The 20,309-nt window shown below is 43.7% G+C and overlaps 1 protein-coding gene across 5 annotated transcripts; it reads left to right on the forward strand.

The window, feature by feature from the left end:
- The first annotated feature begins 798 nt into the window (after positions 1-798).
- On the forward strand, positions 799-20,309 carry phldb3 (pleckstrin homology-like domain, family B, member 3). 5 transcript variants are annotated; one of them, XM_029505136.1, is made up of 16 exons: positions 801-1,138; positions 2,356-2,535; positions 8,098-8,237; positions 8,480-8,590; positions 9,252-9,383; positions 9,797-9,925; positions 11,484-11,666; positions 13,638-13,748; positions 15,519-15,626; positions 15,806-15,911; positions 16,411-16,576; positions 17,103-17,184; positions 17,490-17,636; positions 18,283-18,496; positions 18,721-18,806; positions 19,590-20,309. In XM_029505136.1, exons 3-16 carry the CDS (start codon positions 8,100-8,102, stop codon positions 19,722-19,724), a joined length of 1,848 nt encoding a protein of 615 aa, XP_029360996.1. In that variant the 5' UTR covers positions 801-1,138; positions 2,356-2,535; positions 8,098-8,099; the 3' UTR covers positions 19,725-20,309. The 5 variants fall into 5 exon arrangements, with proteins under 5 accessions (XP_029360997.1, XP_029360996.1, XP_029360999.1 ...); XM_029505137.1 differs by lacking the exon at positions 2,356-2,535 and having other exon boundaries at positions 799-1,138; positions 18,286-18,496; XM_029505139.1 differs by lacking the exon at positions 2,356-2,535 and having other exon boundaries at positions 15,806-15,893; positions 18,286-18,496.

Genomic DNA, 20,309 nt, shown 5'->3' on the forward strand with positions numbered 1-20,309 from the left:
CTTGCTGCTCCTTCAGGGCTGTTTGACTGACAGCACAGTGACACGCCTCTTTGTTTTAGTTGCTGCACCCATTAAGAGGAAGACAAATGACATATTGGTACATTATGTAAGCCAAGTCAAAGCCACAATTGCTGTTGCTGCAACTTTGGCATCAAAAAATGGAGCAGTGAGGCAGACAGCGAGTGCTGATTGGTCTAGTTGGTAACTTAAACAGACAAATTACCATGAAAACACATTTTTCGTGCAGTGATCCACCGCTGGGTGTTTGGATATCATGGATATCTGCACTCTATGTGCTCCGTCATACGTTGTGCACTTTATAAGAACATTATTCTTACTGTGCACAAAACATTTCTGAACAGGCTGAGATTTAAGGGGCCCCTCTGCCACAGCCTCTGCACGGGGGCTATTTTTATTTCCCACTGCTGTTTAAAAGGAGAAAGTAGAGTCTGTGAAAAAACTAAAATGAGAGCATGACTCAGCTGACAGCAACAAAATAAGCCCAGATCTGACAGTGAGGTTAATTGAATTTTGTTTTCTACTGTATTGGGGGGAAAAAAAAAAAACAACAACCCCTAATTTTTCAATTAACAGTATGTGAGTGGCCTTTTGCCTCCGTTTGCTGGCAGTCTGCCTGGGTGACTCCACAATGAGAAAGTCCTGTCAGCTCCCAGAATAGAAATCTCATTCGGGTGCAGGACTTGAACGGGACTCTTAACTTGAGCAGAGAGAGACTTTTGTTTTGAAGTTAAAAAAAAAAAAAAGGATGAGGATCTGGACTCTTAAAATGACGCCTGCAACAACAAAACCACGTTTATTTTTAGTCGGTGCCGCCTCTCTCAGGATTTCAGATCAGTCTCACCTGTAGAAGGAGACGCACGGCTCTTTCCTGGGAGGGATTGAATCAAACCAGGTGGAGATAAAAAAAAAAAAAAAACAGGTGGAGATAACGAGGCACAGAAACAGCTTCACAGCAGACACGAGTCTGAAAATGAAAGCGCCTTAGGACAGAAGTCCGCTCGCCGTCTCTCTCTCTTTCTGTCTGTCTCTCGTCCATTTCGTCCAACTTGGAGACTTCTGTGTTATGAACCGGAGGACCGGCAGCTCCTGTCTTCGCGTCTGAAGCACATTTTTCCAGGTAAGGCTTTTTCTTTTCTTTTTTTTTAACTCTTAACTCCTTATTTCCTCGTTGGGGAAAAAGGACACTCACCTCTCCCAAATCCACGTATCGACTCGTTTCCTGTCACACATAAACAGCTGGGACATTAATGTGAGTGAGTCTGGTGTGTTTCTGACATTCACAACAAAAGAGGAATCAATAGCTTCCTGAAAAGGAAAGCATCTGTGAAATGCAGCAGCCTTGTTGCCTGAGACAAAGTGAGTTGGTCTGCATGATTCATTCACTCATTCCCACCCTTTGGCTTAAACACATAATTGCGATTATTCCTCTCTTATCTGTGAAAATATTCACAGAAAACTTCCTCCCAGCTGAGTTGCTGCTTCACAGTCGAACCGTGTCCCATGATGGCAGCTTGAGTTTACATAAATTCCCCTTTTGTTTACAGTGACCCTGGGATATCAGCACTCAGAGGGTAAACAGAGAGAGTGGGAGTGCAGGTTTCAGGAGGGTTTGCTGTCTGGGGAGTTCTGCCTTTAGTTATGCTTTCCCTCGCACACATCTTGTTTTATAGAGCTTTGAACAAATCTGTGTCTGAGCCTTACATCCCAGTCTGTCATTACCGGATCAGTCCTCCTTACATCACAGCTCCTGGAGATTTACCCCAGTCGAAGGTATCTCCGTCTGTAACCTCAGATTTTATTTAGTTATACCTTCATTTGTGATATTTTCTGATGTGCAGCCCCAGTTAGACCTGGAAGTGTGTGTGTGTGTGTGTGTGTGTGTGTGTGTGTGTGTGTGTGTGTGTGTGTGTGTGTGTGTGTGGGGGTCAACATTCGGGTTGAAAGGTCCCCGTTCTTTACACCCTTTCTGTGTGTGATGCTTTTCACTTTGGCAACACACAGCAGACCTTTTGACTTGTCCTGGCAGGAAAAGTCTTACTAATATCATTACCAAGGACTAGTATCATTTATAAGTTCCAGGAAGCCGTCGCAGTGTGAGTCTACCAGGACCAGCGGTATCATTGATTCATTTTGATTGTCAGTCAAGGCTGTAAAATGTCAGAATGGTCACATTTTTCTCAAATTTCCATTTCACTATTGAACACATCGGAGAAGATGGAGTCATTTAATGTTTGGCTTTCTTAGTCACTTGTTTTGACTGATCTTGACTAATCCCCTCAGCTTCATATTGTAGGAGTTGTTTTGTGACTTTTTTTTTTTTTTTTTTTTTCCCAGCTGGCCGCCTACGTTTCCCAGGGTGCCACTGACTTTACATTCAGAGATATCTGAACTGAAGAGCATCTAGTTTAGAGTCTTCGTCGACCGTCAGCACATTTTGGTATCTACTGACTGTCGTCCATAGCCAAAGTACAGAAGAACTGACAACTGGCGGGATTCTGACAATTCACGTTGCTGGTGAAAATTGATCCTTTTGTGTTAAATTGGGGGGAAAAAAGGTATTCATTTGGAGGCAGGCCCAGGTGCCTGTGGTGCCAAAACCAGTTTCTCAGCTTTCTCCATACTGGATCAGTCTTAATCCTTAAGCTTTAAGCCTCCAGAGCTCCAAAGAAAGCTAAAAGCTGATTCTGTGGGACTAACAGCAGGACTGAAATTGTAAACCACGATACATATAAAGCACTTTTTTTTTTTTTTTTTTTAATCAGTCAATTTAATCACTGAAATGCAGGAAGATTCACCATAAAACAACAGAATAAGCCCAGAAATGCAATATACACTATAGCTAGCCTTCGGTTTACACAACTAAAGTGTTTTAATTATGTTTAATATTTAGCATCCTCTGTTTCAGGGGAGTAAATAGCTTGATTCAGACTGTATGAGCTTATGCTTTTGCTATTTTCTTGCAGGCAGCCGTGAGCCTGTATGACTGCATGCCTAGCCTTCTTGTAGGTGTTGTTAGCTAGGTGTCAGGCAAGATAGCTGTTTATATGAGCATAAGTGACAACACTTGTGCTCATAGAAAACAGAGTGACAGCTACATAATGACAAAAACAACTCCCCCCTGTCACCTGCTCTTCCTGCTCACGTGATAACGTGCCGAGCCAGGAAGCCGGCCTCGTTCGGCACGTCCACAGGTGGCTGCAGGTTCGTTCCCAGCATTTCATCTGTCAAATGACGACACGCACTTTGCCTGGATGCTTGGATGAAAGATGCTAGATGGCTCCGTTCTTCTGAAATTAAAGCAAGGCTTATGTTTTCTTTCTCTTAGGTTATAGCCAGGCAGAGTGACGGCGCGGCAAAAAAAAAAAGGGGACCTCTGTGTCTCCATTTGGACAATGAAAGTAGGAAAATTACTTCTGGTCTCTGGAAACACTGTGTGCATCAGATACTGATGTGCTGATGTCAGGCCTGCTACTGAACAGAAAAGTTTGAAAGCCTGGAGATTTGGTCTGTGTGGCTGAAGCCACAGCCTGTAATTGTGGCCAATTAAAGCAGAAAAAATTGTGACTTATCCTACTATTTCACAAGACTTTAATATCCAGCTGTGGTCTCATGTCCTCAGCAGATTAGAGGCAGCCACTTACAGGAACTAAAGGAGCATTTTGTCATCTGGATTGGAGTTGACTCTCTGCTCCGTGTCATGACACAGGCCAGAGTAAGCTAAAGTAGCTAAAGATCACAGTGAGTGTATGTTGTGGCGAACCTGATGTCACTATTTACTAATCCTCTGAGCTGCATCATGCCAGAGAAGAGTTTTTTTTTGGGTCCCCTGTCCAAATTGGAGATTCCCTCTCAGCCTACAGTGCGTAATACACATTGCCTTCTCACACTCTTAGTGCACCGTATCTCACAGATTAGTCGATGTCAAAGGTCACCCAGTTTGCTTTCCATTCATCCAAAAGAAGTCCCAGTGAAGAAATCTGTGAAGTGTGACTATAGCCATCGATTCGAGTGAATCTAGAGGGACTTGCTCTCTAACCTCTGCTCACACGCTCCGTGTGTGACATGTTTTTCCCCACAGTGCTCTTGAACTGAATCATAGTGACAGGCAGCAATCAGCAGTCACACCCACACAGAGCATGCCACTGTCAAAGCTCCTTTGTCTGGAATGTCGCTGGTGGAATATAGCTGTTGTCAGTGTTGACTTTATGGTTTTTGTGTAGACAAAGCTTCGCCCCGCTCTTCCTTCTAGCCACTGATCAACGAGGGGTCCTGACAGGGACGAGGTCGTTTACCTCATTATGCTGTTTCAGGAACAGATCGGTCAAACGTTGGGCCCGTGTTTAGCAGCAGGCGGTCAAAGACCTATTGACAGCGCACTAACATGTTGCAATGCAAAGGATGCTGTTCATCCAGCCAAACCGGTCGTATAATGTCTCCTGAGTAAAAAAACAAAAACCTGAAGGTGTCACCAGCCGCTGGTTTGAGGTTTTCCACTACGAATGGCTGAACTGGAGGTAGACATCAGGTTTTGACAAGGAAGTAGGATGCACGGGTCATAACGGCAAAATCGTTAGTTTTGCTTCATCAATGGTTAAAAAAAAAAAAAAAACAAAAAACAAAACGAACTTGTTTCCAAGTGAGGATGTAAGAATGCAAAACTAAACTGCTGGAGTGCTGGATGTTTTTGATATGAACGAGGATGTTCCGTTTGAAGGAAGTAGCCATGCAGGTGGCACTGTGGGTTAAATGAGAACTGCTATTAAGTTGCATTATAAATTAGTAGCATCCTGTGCAGCATTGAGTCACTGGGCTGGACATTTAAATGTGTTTTACTGTTTTCCATCCCATGACTCTTAGAGGTTCTCCTGTGGTTTCAACATTGATTGTGAAATGCTCTAAAATTTGAAATTACATTGTTGGATAGAAGACAAGTAAAAAGCCAACGCTTTGGAAATATAACAATTTTCCGTAATAGCTGTGATTTTTAACGGAGCGTTCCCTCGTAGAACGAAAAAATAAATAAATGCTCAGTTTTCTTCAAAACAAGGGTTTCAGCCTGCAAACCCATTTTTCTGTGACGCCATACCAATATGTTTCCTTAATGGGCCATATTATATCTTCATTACAACAAACGCTTCTCTGTTAGAATGACCGCAATCTCATTATAGTCTTGTGAATGATCTAGTTGAACTTCAGCGTATAAGCTTTAAAGAGTTAAAAAAAAAAAAATTCTTGGAAAAGCCTTATTTTTGTCAGCTCAGCTTTTCAAGTCATAAAAAAACATGGCAGCTAATGAAATGCTTGAATAAAACCAGCGGTCTGTGTGACCGCTGACTTGGCAGGCTCTCTGCAGACGGCGGGGTGTCTGTCTGATTGCTCGTAAATAAAGTGATAGAGCTGTTTTGTATTTGTTAGATTGATTCACTTTATTTGCTGACTTCTTTCCAGATTAGTTGAGATGAAAGACCAAAGCGAAATGAATTGAAGTGGCTGAAAGCTCAGAGGAGAGATAAGACTGATGTGTTGTGAGATAATACAACACCAGAAATGTTGTGTTGTCTCTCGCAGTGCCACAACTCGGTGCGTGTTTGTGTTTATGGGGAGTCAGCTGTCGCCAGTTGTGGATAATTGGCATTGCAGACTGAAATGCACGATTCCTGAAGTCGTCTCGGATCAGTGTGAGGTTTGAGGGCATAGATGGTGATTATGTAACACTAGCATGTAAAAAGTGTGATTGAGTCTTTGCACAAACATGACTTAATGCATCTCTTTACATTCCCTGCCTATCGCGCTCTCCAGAGGCGCTCTCCTCCCTGCAATCAGACTCAGTTTTTTTTTTTTTTTTTGTACTTTGATGTGGCTCCCAGGCTTCAACTTTGCCCTCGTTTTCTTCTTCAGCATCTGCAGATTTTTTTTTTTTTTTTTTTAAATCCATACTTTGTGCTCTTCTTTCTCTGTTTTTGGTTTGTTAGCGCATTGTGTTTATGTGGGCTTTTTGTTTGTTACATTTGACAAACCGCTGTGTTAACATGAGAGCATGGACTTTACCCCCCTCTCTCTCTCTCTCTCTCTCTCTCCTCCAGCTCTGCGATGTTGATAGTGTATCTGGGTGGACTTTAGCTGCAGGTCAGATGGTGAATGCTTGTGCTGGCGTTTGTTTGGACGATAATGTTACTCAGCGTGAAGTCCTGTCTCTGCTTTGTTTTCCCTGGAAGTTGTCGGCTTTGTCTGGACAGCAGTAGGCCAGAAAAACACCACAGTTCAAAATATTAGAGGAGCGAGCGTGCGATCAGAGCAGAAATATTCTCTAATTTGTTCTTTGAGAAGCTGGAGACATTGTGTGTTGTTTCTTCACCACATATGCGACCTCTGAGGTCCTTTTTACACACGAACATAAAACTGTGGTAGTCTACATGCCGTTTTATTTTACACGTTCACAACACAACATTTAATGGATTTTTTTTTTTTTTTTCATTGAAAACTGTCCTTTAATGAATACACAGAGAACCATTTACTGCAGAATCATTCATGTTATAAAGCTGTGGTGCTGTGGGCATGAAATAATCCCCCTTTTTTATGAACAAAAGAACAAACTTTGGTCATATTTGAACAGATACTGGAAAGGTTGGTCTGTGTCTAGACTTCACTTTCAATTCCTCAAAGCATTTTCTGAGCTGCGCTTGTTGAAAGACGGCCTCTCCTACTACCAGCACAGCCAGTGTGTGTATACTAACGTAGCTTTTGGGTGCATGGCAACATTAAAGTAACATTTTTAAAGCATTGAAAATAAACAGCTCCTTTTCAAATAATCTTGGTTTCTGTGAGAGGTTACTTGGTAAGTTCAGTCAGTCTGCTTCAGGCACACTTCTCTACCTGTAGCCTGTGAATAACCTTAAATGGCAGCGTCATGAGGTCAGGTAAAATAAAAGGGCGTCCTATTTACAGACTAATTATATCCTCGTGAAGGGATGCATTTCACAGACCATCACGATCTCACTTCTTGTGACTCTTTTGAACGATGAACCAGTAAACCACATTCATGAGTAGTGATGTAACTGTTGCAGGTGAATTTACACCTCCAACACATTTATTTGACGACTGTTTATCCTCATTCATTTGTCCCTGACGCTTCACACTGCAAAGAACTGCAGTTCTCTGCTCTCTCCCCTCTCTCCATGCCTCCTCTCACCCTCTCACTTGTCTCTCGCGCTTTAAATGTCACTGTGCCAGTCATTATTTGGAAGCCCCCAGTCATATCTCCACTGTATATTTATCTCTGTGCTTCAACTCTCCCTGCATTCCCCGCAGCCTAATAAGGTATGGATACAAGGAGCAAGGGAGGAGGGCACCGGGGGCAGGGAAGGATGGTGGGAAAAGGTTTGGACAATAGGAATCAGAAGAATTTTCCCACAAATTGGTTTTGGTTTGTGCACATTGTGTGCTTTTTGCTAGTATGCGTGCTGTTGTGTAAAGTGAGACCACACAGATGAGGGTGGAAGGGTGAAACAGAATAATGTGACTGGGAGAATATGAGCCTTTAGGCGAATGTATTCTCAAATGCTCTGGAAACACTTTGATGGAGAAGAGTGTAAACACTATGTAGTGATACTTGCCCCGGTACGTGTACGTGAATGTGACATACAGAAGAAAAAAGCACCACATAAAAGTACTTCAAAGTCTGTTCTGATGTTCTGTGCAGCATTTTTGTGGCCAGTTTTACATTGTAGCTGCACCAATTGTTTGGTTGCTTTCCTTTACGGTCTCTCTGCTGATGTGCATCAAAAACCTCCGACAGAAAGACCATTATTGACCATGCTGATGTCTACTTACACACACGAACCTGAACCGTTAACCACAAATCTCCACCCACATCCTGCATGAATGTGTTTTCTGTGTTTAAAAGTGCACATGCAGTTTTATTCAGCTGTGATATCCGCTCTGTGAGCCGTTACCTGAGCACCTGCACGCCTTCAGCCGTGCGGCAGATTAGATTACAACAACATTCACTCAGGCCAGCCAGATGCCCGCCTCTTCTCTGTACCGCTCATCAACTTGCTCCTCTGTCTCTGCCTTCAGAAATGCCCCAGCATAACATGGAAAGCGGCAGGTGCCAGTGGCAGCGGGGGCTTCAGCCGCCGTGGGTCGTCAGAGGTCACAGTCCCACTTCCTCAGGGGCGGAGTCAGACACGGAGAGCAGCAGCACAGAGAGCGAGAGGGTGAGTGGGTGAGGCGAGGCCGTTGATGATGGTGATGTATTAACTTTCCAGCCTCTTGTCATGCCAACCCATGTATTGGTGGCACAGGAAACCAGTTCCTGTTACTGTTGCACAGCATCTTCTTGCATCCTTTTAAACCAGTGACTGACTCACTGCTCAATTCCAGACTAAACAACTGACTGAACTGGACAAAACTGCATTTGGTGACTGTGTCTATCCCCCCCCGCCCTCTCCCCCAACAGTCCTCTGTTAGAAAAGGGGAGATAGGTTCATTCAGGGTCCTGCCATCGCCCTCAAAGCTCCAACAGCGTATCACAGAGATCGATCAGCAGAGGGAGGAACTAAAGATTGAGGTGAGAATGTTTGATGACTGTGTTCCAATCACAAATTGGCACAAAAAAAAAATAATAATAATAATCCTCTGACTTTGGTACAAAAAAAATGTCCAGGAATCCTCAGACCTCAAGTACAGTAAGCCAAGTTATAGGCAAAGATATTGAAGGTATTCATTTTGGAAGTGACACAGATTTGAGTGACATTTTGCAAAATGGGTCTTTTAGTATGAACATCTATGTCAAAACTACCCATGCAATATTTGCATAGTATTCCTTCTATCCAGCAACAAATGATCTGCAGCTGTTCTGTATCGATGAAATAATATTAAACTGTTGTTTCAACTAGAACTGCTGTTTTTATTAGACAAACTGTAAAGATCTGACATGAGCATAAAAATGATCAGAATGAAGCGGGGGGGGTCTTGCCATCTGTTGCACAACAGGTGGTTAACATTTTATAATACACTGCAACAAATTAGCAACCAGAAAAGAGCGTTAAAGGGGAAAAAGTAATCTCTCAAGTGATTTTTAACGGAGCGTCTGCTGGAGTCTGCATTTTTTCGAAATCTCCACGCCGTTTCCTAACACGGCTGCAGTCACGGTAAAGGAATGCATATCTGTGACTTGCCCAAGCTCTGGTCAATATGATTCAGTTCAGTCGCGTCTGCTGTCCCCGCAGCTGCAGCTGGAGATCGCTCTGCTCCAGGGAGAGCTGCAGACGGAGAGGAACCAGCTGCACAGACACACGCAGAAGCTGCAAGCTCTGCAGCACCAGGCCAGACAGACAGACAGGCACACCGACAGACTGCGGGTAAGGTGCACGTTGTTGTGATGTATTATCGCTTCATTTTTGTTTTCTATAACTACAGTAGATGTAACGATTTTCAAAAACATTTTATGTCATGCTTTGAAGATTTATGGTTTGCTGAATTTCTTTCTTGGTGTCCAAGTTATCATGTCGGTGTGACATTTAATAGCTTATTGTAGATGTAGGCTTCTAAGGGATAAACAGAAGCATGACGGTTTGTTAATAGAGCAACAACAACACAAGAGCTGATGATGATTGATGGATGTTATAAGCCCCAGGGCAGCAATCTAGATCACACTTGTATTAAGCGTGATTGTGAAAGAAGCCAGTTTTTATTCGTCTTCTTTAATAGTTGACGTTGCTTTGGAAAACGATGTGATAACTTCAATGTGTGCTCACCATGTCTGCTGCTGCAGGAGCGAGAGAGTTTGGAGAAGGAGCGATGCCGGGTGGAGGAGCTGAAGAGAAGGTGTGAGGACAAGGAGAAGGCCATCCCTACTCAGCCGGAGAACCAGAGAGAGCAGCTGACCCTGCAGCTGCAGCAGGTGAGTTTTCAACCTGGGTGAAGACTTGTAACTGAGCTGTCACTGAGACTTTTATTTCTTATGCTTCCTTAATGAACTTATGATGATTTGAAATCAAACTTTGATTAAAATGACATTAATTTGGTGGAAAAAGAGGCACCAGTGTAAATGTATGTTAGGTTGGAAAACAAAGTGCTTTTAGTTACAGATGTGGCCATGCCGTCAGTGCAAAAGGTCAAATTTAGCAGGCGTACATAATGGCATTATCCTGCACGTGCTTGTTCCAAGAGATGTACACGGTGATTGCCTTAATTATTTATGTTAGTGGACAGTATTGTTAAGATGACATGTTAGATGTGACATGTTTTCAGAAATTTAAGTTCACTGAATTTGTGCTGGACAAAGCCAGCCAGTGTCGCCACTATTTGTTGCATAGCTGAAGGCCAAACTTTATCAAAACATCCACAGAACCATCAGAAGGATTCGTCATCAAGGCCTGTGCAACACTGGAAACTCACAGTCAACACAACTGACCAGCTGTAGCTTCACGGGGAATCGTAGAAATCAAAGCAGCTAGCTGATGTCATGAAATTAGCAGAGAGTCAGTCAACAGTCCAAAGCACAAAAATGACAAGAGAGTGTGTGTGCTTTTCAGTTTTGGTTGTAAATGAACATGAAGGCGATTTCCCTGGTAAAGAAGAGTATCTGATCGAACAGGAAACTGACCTTTGCTGTCGCACTCATCACATCGATGGCAGGAATCCAAATAAAACACAGAAAACGGCTGACTTGGAGCTGCACAGTGTGAGCTTGTTCAGATCCTGTTAAACTCGACGCGTCAGTGTCTCGGAAGTTTACACTCATTCAAATGGCGCGAATGTTTCTTGTGAATGTGACAGAGCAGGATGGGGGGATGCACTCTGTTTTAACGACAGGCAGCAGCGGCCAGGTTGTTGCTTTATGTTGAAACATGTTAGGTTTATTTTCAGAGAGCTTTCAGGAACTGGCTTGACACATAAAATCACACGAGGAGAGGGCAAAAGTTAAACGCTGCACAAGACAAAGGGGAGTAGCTCTCCAAAGTAGAGACGCTAATACAACAAGGCTGTAAGACTTTCAGCTTTATCAACTGGACATGTCCCAACGAGGATGATCCTTAAGGTTGGTTGGCAATGACGCACTGAAACCAGTGACTGTACTGGCATTGTTCCCAGCAGCAGGTTTTCTGAACAAAAACTAAACGTCAAACCTGATGTCTTGTCTGTGTAAAGCAAGTACCGTAGCGTAGCGTTCGACTCTGAGATAGCCGCTGGAGTGAAGCAACATCCGCATGTTGTTGTGCACAAATTCATCTGGCATGAAAATCCGAATCTGCTATCCTCTGCTGTGGACAGCAGCAACACCATCTGTACAGTATCAGCCCTGTTTGAAATCTCCAAAGGAGATAAATTAAAGCATCATGTTTTTGGCTTTCCTAAATACTGATGCTGCACCAAGTTTGACAACATGTTGCATATTATTAAACCAACTTGTTAAAACTGTTGTTTACTCAAGTCAATATATTATTTGGTTAATTCAGGATAAAGAAGCGATGGAGGCAGCAGTTCGAGCTTTTGAGGATTGGGAGTTTCGTGTTCTGGAGCAAGAGAGCGGCATCGACGAGGAGGACGAGAGCGCAGCGGACAAGCAGAAGGGGGGGAAGAGCGACGGGGAAACGCAGAAGGAGATCTCCCGTCAGCAGCACGTGGTCAGCACAGCACAGGTAAACAACCCGCTCTCACAAGTGTTGAATGGATTCTCAGCTTATCTGCATATCATGAGCTTCGTGCCCTTGTTTATTCTTTCAGGCTGACACGACATTAACCTTTACACGAACTTCTCCCTCAACAAAGATATGTGACGTCAGAGGAGAAAGGAAGGAAAAAAACAAACATAAGTCACATTTTTCTGAGATTTTCAGAGTCGTTGACACCAATTACCAAAGTTGTAAATCTTACTGAAAGTATTTGTTTAATTTTTTTTTTTAAAGCAGAGTGGAGTTTGTCATCTTTAAGAACTAAATATCACATTAAATGGCTGGTCAGGGTGGAAAATAGAGACACGGCGGTCACTGCGGGTTTATGATTTGCCGTCCTTCACACCCTCCCAACTCGCAACACCATCGACTGGTGACATGAACATGAACTCGCACTCACCAGCGTGGCCCCGACGCCGACACATGACTCTGTGCACTGGGCGTAATTATATCAGAGGCCACCACCAGAGGCAAACTAAATACCACGACAGAGAGGAGGAGAGACAGGGGGAGAGGGTTTGAGCAAGTCTGCGCAGCCATGACCGAAAATCGAGTTTTACATTGGCATCCCAGTTATTTATCTCTTATTTTGTATTTTATATCTTATTTATATCAGCTTTATCGCTCTGGAGGTCAACCAGGAAGCAATTTAAAACCAAACAGGACTCGTGCCTTTTGAGCAAACTCAAGCAGACGCTGCTTGAACACACGCATGAATTAAACGCCAGTGATTCAGCAGTGTGCTGGAGAATAGAGGCATTTATTGCTCTCACACTAACAGACGCACTGAATCCACAAAGACAATTTGCCTTATTGACTGCGCATGTCAGGAGAATCATCCTGACACATAGCTATTTATTCGGCAGCTTTGCGGTGGAGAAGTCAAGTAGCGGAACAAATTGTCCAGCCATAAAACTCTTCAGATCAGGTGGTCAGACCTGCAGGACCACGTTGGCACTGTGATTAAAGAGCCTAAATTTACAGTCATACTAACGCACCAACTGTGAAAACATTTGCCCATCGTGTGTCCTGTGTTCACATACCTGGAGCCATTTTATTGACTTGTATATTGTTTTTCTCCTTCTAATTTAGTGACTGTGCTTCAGAAACAAGTGTATCAGGACAAGCCCTGAACAGCGATGTGACCGTTTAAGGTTCACTTTTAATCCTCGTTTCAACACTTCCAAATGTGATCAAGTCACATTTACAAAGCAGTCACGATCACGTGCTCCAAATTCTGATCGGGTTTTGCCTTGCAAAGTATTTCTTCTGGAGTGTAAAAGGCCCGAAGAATCTACAGCCATCTTACTGTAGCACCTCAGTGATATTCAGAAGGTTTTAATATTTCCCTTCCAGATTAACTTACCATGACAGTATGCTAACAGTTGAGAGCAATTTTTGCTATTCTTATTATTAATTGCCCCCCATTTTTGTTCAAAGGGCTGCTTTTACATTCAGGTCAGATTCCAACCCTACATGTATAGACGGAAGATGATGGAGATAATATTTGAGCAACAACTGCATTTTAAAGCAGATGTGCAGAGATGATGAAGAAAGGGGATGGTAGCTGACTCAGCTCAGCACAGCTCATCTCCAAACCCAAAGGTGCTGATTTAATTTCTTTGAGTTACACTCTCATCTCTGCGGTCCTGTCGCTCGTTTTGAGCCTCTCATTGACTTGCAAAGTGGCTGTTTGATTTGCGTTGCCTCCCAGCTGAATAGTTTGACTGGACTCAGGTCTCTGCGTTTTTCCCCCCACACAGCGCACACACACACACGCGTTGTCCCATCAGGGATATTTACCTCCGATTACATCGCTCGATAATGAAATGATAAAGTAAACTTCGGCCAGCCGGATGAACAGGCCACAGAGCAGGTCGATTCCACTGAGGAGGAGAAACCGTATGGCTGACGGGGAATTATGATGTGAACTTTCAGGAGCGAGTCCAGCTGTTGGAGAAGGAGCTGACGGAGTTGGAGCAGGAGAAGGAGAGGGAGCTGAACACCTTAAAGAAAGAGAGGAGAGAACTCGTCCACACCACTCAAACGGTAGGAGGGAATTACACTACTGCTGACAGACAGGACCATCTCCATGAGGGGGACCATTGATAGTTGATACGTCTTTTAAAAAAGCATTTGCAGCATAATAAAAAGAGGAAATCGGTCCATCTTTGTAAAGTTTGAATGTTCTCCCTGCATTAGATTCCTCCAACAGTCCACAGCCATGAAGTGTATGTGAACTGCTGATTATATATATTCAGCATGAAGGCCCTCATCAGGCCTGTGATAGACTGGAGGTCTTTCCTCAATGTATCCCACCGGTGTCAGCTTGGATTGGTTGGCCTAAGTGTCTATGGCTGGATTGACATTTGCTGCTAGCTGTGCTGCCGTCAAGTGGTCAAAAAAAGCACAACATGCTGACGAATAACAGTGGAGATGAGGTGAAGTTGGTTAAATGATATTTAATCCAAAGTGCATTAATGTAACCGCTGTGTTGTTGTACGCTGTGATCTCCAGGGTGATCCTCTCCAGATGAGTCTTCAAATTGTTCAAATGCACCCTGACTCGAGCTTTCCCCCTGATTCAGCAGTAAATGGTGATCAATCAGATCAAATTTCACGACACTGTCTTTGCAATTCTGTTGCTCGTTTGCTGGGCTTCAGCTGAGTTTGATCAAAAACACGCTGGGACCATTTGTAGGCGGAAATCTAGAGGACAGTCCTCACCATGTGCTATCAGCGTTTATTATGAGTAGTTGCTCTTCCGAAGTATGTGATTTACTCAGTCGCTAATTAAATATTGCTGTGACTTTATCACACAGCCCGTGGTCTGCCTTTGATCAGTCTTATGACCACAGCAGTTGCAAAGAGGAGCAAGGCGAGATGAGGATGTAGAGAAAGCAAATCAGTCATGGAGAGAGCGAGCGAGAGAGCTTAAAGCAAGCTGGAGGGGAGTGGAGAGAGGGAGGAGTGAGCGTCGAGAGGGAGGGTGCAGCGTTTGTGGATGTGTGTGCGTACATGTGAGTGTGTGCGGATGTGTGAGAAGGGAGAGAAGGCAAGCTGGGAGAAGTTTCACATCCTCGCTGTGAGCGGTAAGCTGCAGAATCTGCTGTCAGAATCACTCTGCCAGGCTGACGGGCGTTGAAATTGGGTATGTCACAAAACTGCCTTGTTTAGTTGGTCTCCTCTTTTTAAAAAAAAAAAAAAAAAAGAGACTTCTGGGGGTCGGGCAGAAGGGAGTGGCAGTACAGAGGAGGAGAGAGGGATAAGAATGTGTCAGGCAGCATGACCAGGTGTGTGTGATTTACAGTAAGAATGTGTGCAGCATGTGGTTCTGTCATTGTGTCTGACAGAAAAATAACTGCCTTTGGAAAATGGTTCTGATGGATCTCATTGTAGCAACAAGGAGCAGTGGAAGGATTTGTAACTCATTTCAATCTTTCACTTTCGATCGAACACTAAATCTCTAAGATAACAGTTACAGAAAAGCTTTTCACACGCTGCTCCTGGGCCGGTGTGAGTGCTGAGTGGCGACAGGGGCAGATAAGGGTTAAACACTGGACTGACTGCATGTGGAGACTGAATTGCTCATGTGTTTGTGAGTCAAGCAGGGAGGGAGGGGAAGATAGTGAGGCAATGATAATTTTTTTTTTTTTTTTTTTTTTTTAACTCGTTGAGATCCCCGTTAGGAGTGGCGCTTTCATTCTCAGCCAGAGGCGTTTTGTCTGCTGCAGCTCGTATAAGATTCTGGTGTTTTAGTTTTTTGTTTTTTTTTTTTTTGGTTACAGAATTTCAACTAAGATTTAATCTGCTCCCACAGGTTCACAAGGAAAAGAGGCCACTCACTGATTGGTCAAACATCACTGTATCTGGATCTGCCCCCTGCATGATGTCACTTTCCCCCCTGACCGTTCATAAGCCCCCCCAGGTATGCAACCTCTCACCAGGGTTTTAATTTCGACCCAAGGCTTGTTGCAAAAATTAGGTGATCAATTGATAACCAAAATAGTTGAATGTTGATTTTTCTTAGAATGAATCAATTAAATCTACTCTATTTATCTATATATCTATTTATGTATTTGCTTTTTAATAATTTTTTTTTTTTAGGATCCATGCAAAGAATCTTCCAGTTTGCCCAGACGGCGGAGCTCGCATCGCAACAGCAAAGGCAACGACAGGCCGCTCTCTGCACAGGGTCAGCTATTCCCTCAAAGTTAGTTTTCTATTGTGCTCAGGATGTAGAACAATAAACGCTCTCTTTATCCGTGCACTCATGCCCTCATTTTCTCTGTTTGTTCAGCTCGCTCCCTTTCAGTCCAGTGTAAGGTGTGTCAGTAGGGTTACGGGGTTGTTGTTATGTCGGTGGAGAGCAGGATTTACCTGCACAGACCGGATGAGCCAGAGAAGGGCCCCTATCCTTAAGCCTCATGTCTCCTCACTGCTATCTGCTTTTCACACAAGTGTCTCTCTCTCACATGTGGTGACAGTAGCCTGATGTGCGAGGTCATGTCAAGTCTTGCCAGGCTTGGCCTCCATCTTCCCTTCACTTACAGTAATCCGTTGCTGATTGCTGTAATTGAAGGTTTTTAATCCAGTTATTTATCGCGTTTTGAGGCGCTTGAATGACTTCTCTTGCACCACACTTTTTTTGTGTTGTGTTTTTTTTTTTTTTCCCTCACGGGTCCTTCTCTATTATCTCCTTCCTCTCTCAGGAGTGGTGAGGACGCATCCTGACAGCGAGACGCCAGAGGCTTTCACTTCCCCCCTTTCCTCCCAGAGACTCAGCAATGGGCACGGCAACGGGCACAGGCCTGGGATGAGCAACGGCAGCGGGCTCCTCTCCCCGTCTAACAGCGCCACGAGCTCTCGGGCTGCCAGGTCAGTTACTTCACTGCTTGCGTGATGAACCCGAAGATAAGATTTGTGCTCGGCTGTGTACATTTTAACAATTTACATGGAAGAGGAAGTGATGCCGTTTGTCTCGTGTTTATATTAAAAAAAAAAAAAAAAAAAACACGCTGAAATTGTGAGCATGTGAGGCGATTTGTTTCAGACTGCTATGAAAAAGAATCACAGTTAATAAAATGTGCTTCATATTGGAGAGGAAATGGTGCCTGTTAGAGCCTGGACCTTACTTTGGCTGTTCACCGTGTTTGCTCTCAACAAAGGAACAGTTAAGGCAGTGAGAGAAGTAGTAATTAATCCCTTTAACAGATTTCAACTTGAACATCTTAAACATTACATTAAACAGGAAACTGTGCGCCCACTCATTTCTACTCTTCACTGCTGCAAACATACGAATCGGATTTTATTTCCCAACTTTGACTAAGGCGTTGTGATTAGGTGTGACCTACGCCGTGATTCTGTTCCCACCATCCGTTAACCCAACTTTTCCTGTTAACAGCCCATGCCTGCTGGATCTTGTAGAGATTGAGAAGAAACTGAGGGAAGCCAAGGCAGAGAGAGAGCGGCTCCTCAGAGAGAGGGTGAGTCACCTGTCGTGGGAAACGCTAGCTGGCACCTCCAATCGGCCGCACTACGCCGCATTAGACATGGTTGTCTGATCACTGACACCCACTCAGCTCACACACACACTGTTGGTCCAACAGAACGGCCAAAGATGTTTTGTTGTGTTTGCAGCGTTGGGAAATGCCAAGATTGAAAACAGTGTCAGATAATTTGAGTTCACTGGAAACTCACATCACTCTTGGAATCAGATATCAATCAAAAAGTCATTACCATTGCATAATTTGGAAGATGGCTCGTAATTTTCTATGTTTACTGTGCGCAGGAAGAGCGACAGCGGTTGTTGGAGGAGAAAAGACGGCAAGAGCAGATCTCTCCCAGAACAGAGACACTAGAGGCAGAAACTCCACAAAGGCCAGGACCAGAACCAAAGGAGCTACCGAAGGCCCTCTCTCCCCCAAACTCCTCAGAAGTATGTATGAAACAGACACCGCGAGGCCATAAAATATGAAAATGATCAGGTTGATCTAGTTCTGGATATTTAGTAGCAGCTGCAGGAGGAGAACTGAAGGTGAATTTTCACTTTATAGATCAAACTTAAAAAAAAAAACTTTGCATCCTACTTTTCCCATGTTGCAAATAATAATAATAATAATAATAATAATAATAATAATAATAATAATAATAATAATAATAATAATCACGGTCTGTGATGTTTAGACTCCAGAAGAACACCCAGGATTTGTAAGAGAAAAAAAGCTAAGAGATGCCATGGGAGAGTGAAACCACTCCTCATTATAAGGACTTTTTTCACAGGTTGATTTTACTATAAAATGAAAGGAGGGCGTAACTTTAACTACACTAGAAGAGGGTTTTTTTTTTGTTTTTTTTTTTTTCAGTTCTTTTTGAATCTTTAAATCTTATCAATTTTTAAATCTGGTTTGTAGGTAATATCTGAAATATTAAATCAGGAGGTGTTTAAGGACATGTCCATAGAGTCTGAGACTCAAAACCAAATGAAACCATGCTTTAAAAGAAAAGGGCCTCTGTTTCCTCGCTTTCCACGGAAAACAGTGCGTCCTCTTTTAGCCCCAGCTAAACTCCATTTGTCTCCGCAGCAGCAGCGCAGCCTCCCGCTCTTCCTCTCGCCGAACTTTGACCTCCGGGCGCATGTGGAGTCTCTGGGACACGGGGTGAGCGGCTGCACGGACCTGAGGCTGACGTCCCGACGCTGTGGAGGCTTCCTCACCAAACGAGGGGGGAAGGTCAAGACGTGGAAGAAGAGATGGTTCCTGTTTGACATGGACCACAGAAGACTGGCGTACTATACAGGTCAGACTGGCTGCACACGCAGCAGCGCGTTTCAGGATGAGCTTTGTCTCAAATCTCAAATGCTATGTTAAAATTTGGATTCACTTACATGCAACTGCTGGATAATTTTGCATCTGCTCTCTATCTCAGCCAAATGGGCGAAATCTCTGAATCGCTTTCGGTGATAATGACGCTGAGAAGGTTTGTTCTTAGCAGATTTCTCTCCTCCTCTGCCTTTTCTGCAGACTGTGATGAGAGGAAGCTCAAGGGCGTCATCTACTTTCAGGCCATAGAAGAAGTTTACTACGACCATCTACGCACAGCCACATCCGTGAGTTCTCAAACTGAATGATGTATTGTGTTTTAATACAATTGAGGGTCAAGTCTCTGGACTTTGACTCCCCAGAGAAACAATTTGAACTGCACTTTAAACTGGCAATATCATCGACATGTTCATGAATGCTTTTCTGAAACAACAACAAATGTTTTTAACTCGCAGATCACATTTGAACTTACTCTTCATGTGCCAAGCAGTCACACAACAAAGTTTCTTGAACTAATTTGAGTCTGCATCATTTCAGTTAAATAGATGACACACCTGGGCCATTTACGCAGTTCAAAACACAAACTGCCTTTTTATTATTAAAAAATCTGGAGGGCAGGGATGTGGGGTGTTCTCAGATTACACTGGTGCTGTTAAGTTGAGCTTTATTTCCTGTTTCAGGTTTCAGATCTTTAAGAAAGTATCACATGGCACTACAGATTCAGATTACATCATAGAAAACCCCGCCATTTATTTTCAACGGTTTAATGACTGATAAAGCAAATCAGAAAAAGGGTTCGGGGTTGTGTGAAGTTACGCCGGTTATCGCCAGTAAAATCAGACGTTTAAAAACCAAAAGATGTTTGTTTCTAAAAATCATATTGGATTTCCATGTGTTAGATGCAATAAGAGCCAGTTTTTCAGCTTCTTGTGAAGGCAGAGACAAGAGTGTGAGAGCAAAGTTGTAGCAGAGAATGAATCAAAAAAAAAAAAAAAACTGAATCGAAACAGCTTTTTTATTTTTTATTTATTTATTTTTTTCTTCATGGCTTATGTGTCCCTTCTCTGCAGTCTCCGCGGCCCAGCCTGACATTCTGCGTCAAGACGTACGACCGTCTCTTCTTCCTGGTGGCTTCCAACGCAGTATCCATGCGGATTTGGATGGATGTCATTGTCACGGCAACAGACGAGCACAGCCGTTACTGACCTCTTTGCATATGAGACTTTGTCGAGTAAAGCTACTGAGCACTGAGTCGTCCATCTCTGCGCCTGGACTCTCAGCTGCTCAGCTCTGTGCCTGCACTCATGAATCTGTGAAAAGCACGAGCGTCTGAGCTGGTTTTGCTCAAACACCTCGGAGGAAGCTGGACGAGGTTTGCCCTCAGCGGAGGCAGAGGTTCACCGCTGAACCAGCTGCAGGACCACAAGGTGCTGAAAGCACCAGCTGGCACAGTGAGCGTCATGCTTTGAGCCGGACCTCCCTCTGCTGGTCACAGGTCACAGTTACAGGACCAGAGTCCAACACTACGTCTACAGGGCCTGGACGCAGCAGTGGCAACACCTCAGTATAACGTACAATGTGATCCAGCACTGGACCTCGTGTTGGATGGCTTTGTATCTTCAGGCGTTCCCATTACTCTGTCCACTTCCTGTATCTTTGTTTTCAGTAAAGACAGCTTGTACATTCAATTTTGATGAATTAATTTATTACCTGGAAGTGTCCCTGGGTCTGATATGGAAACAAGTGAAGGCATACACTGTTATGGATGCACTATTAAATGTTTACTTGTT

This window comes from Echeneis naucrates, chromosome 6 (genome assembly GCF_900963305.1).
Source record: "Echeneis naucrates chromosome 6, fEcheNa1.1, whole genome shotgun sequence".
In the NCBI taxonomy this organism is placed as follows: domain Eukaryota; kingdom Metazoa; phylum Chordata; class Actinopteri; order Carangiformes; family Echeneidae; genus Echeneis; species Echeneis naucrates.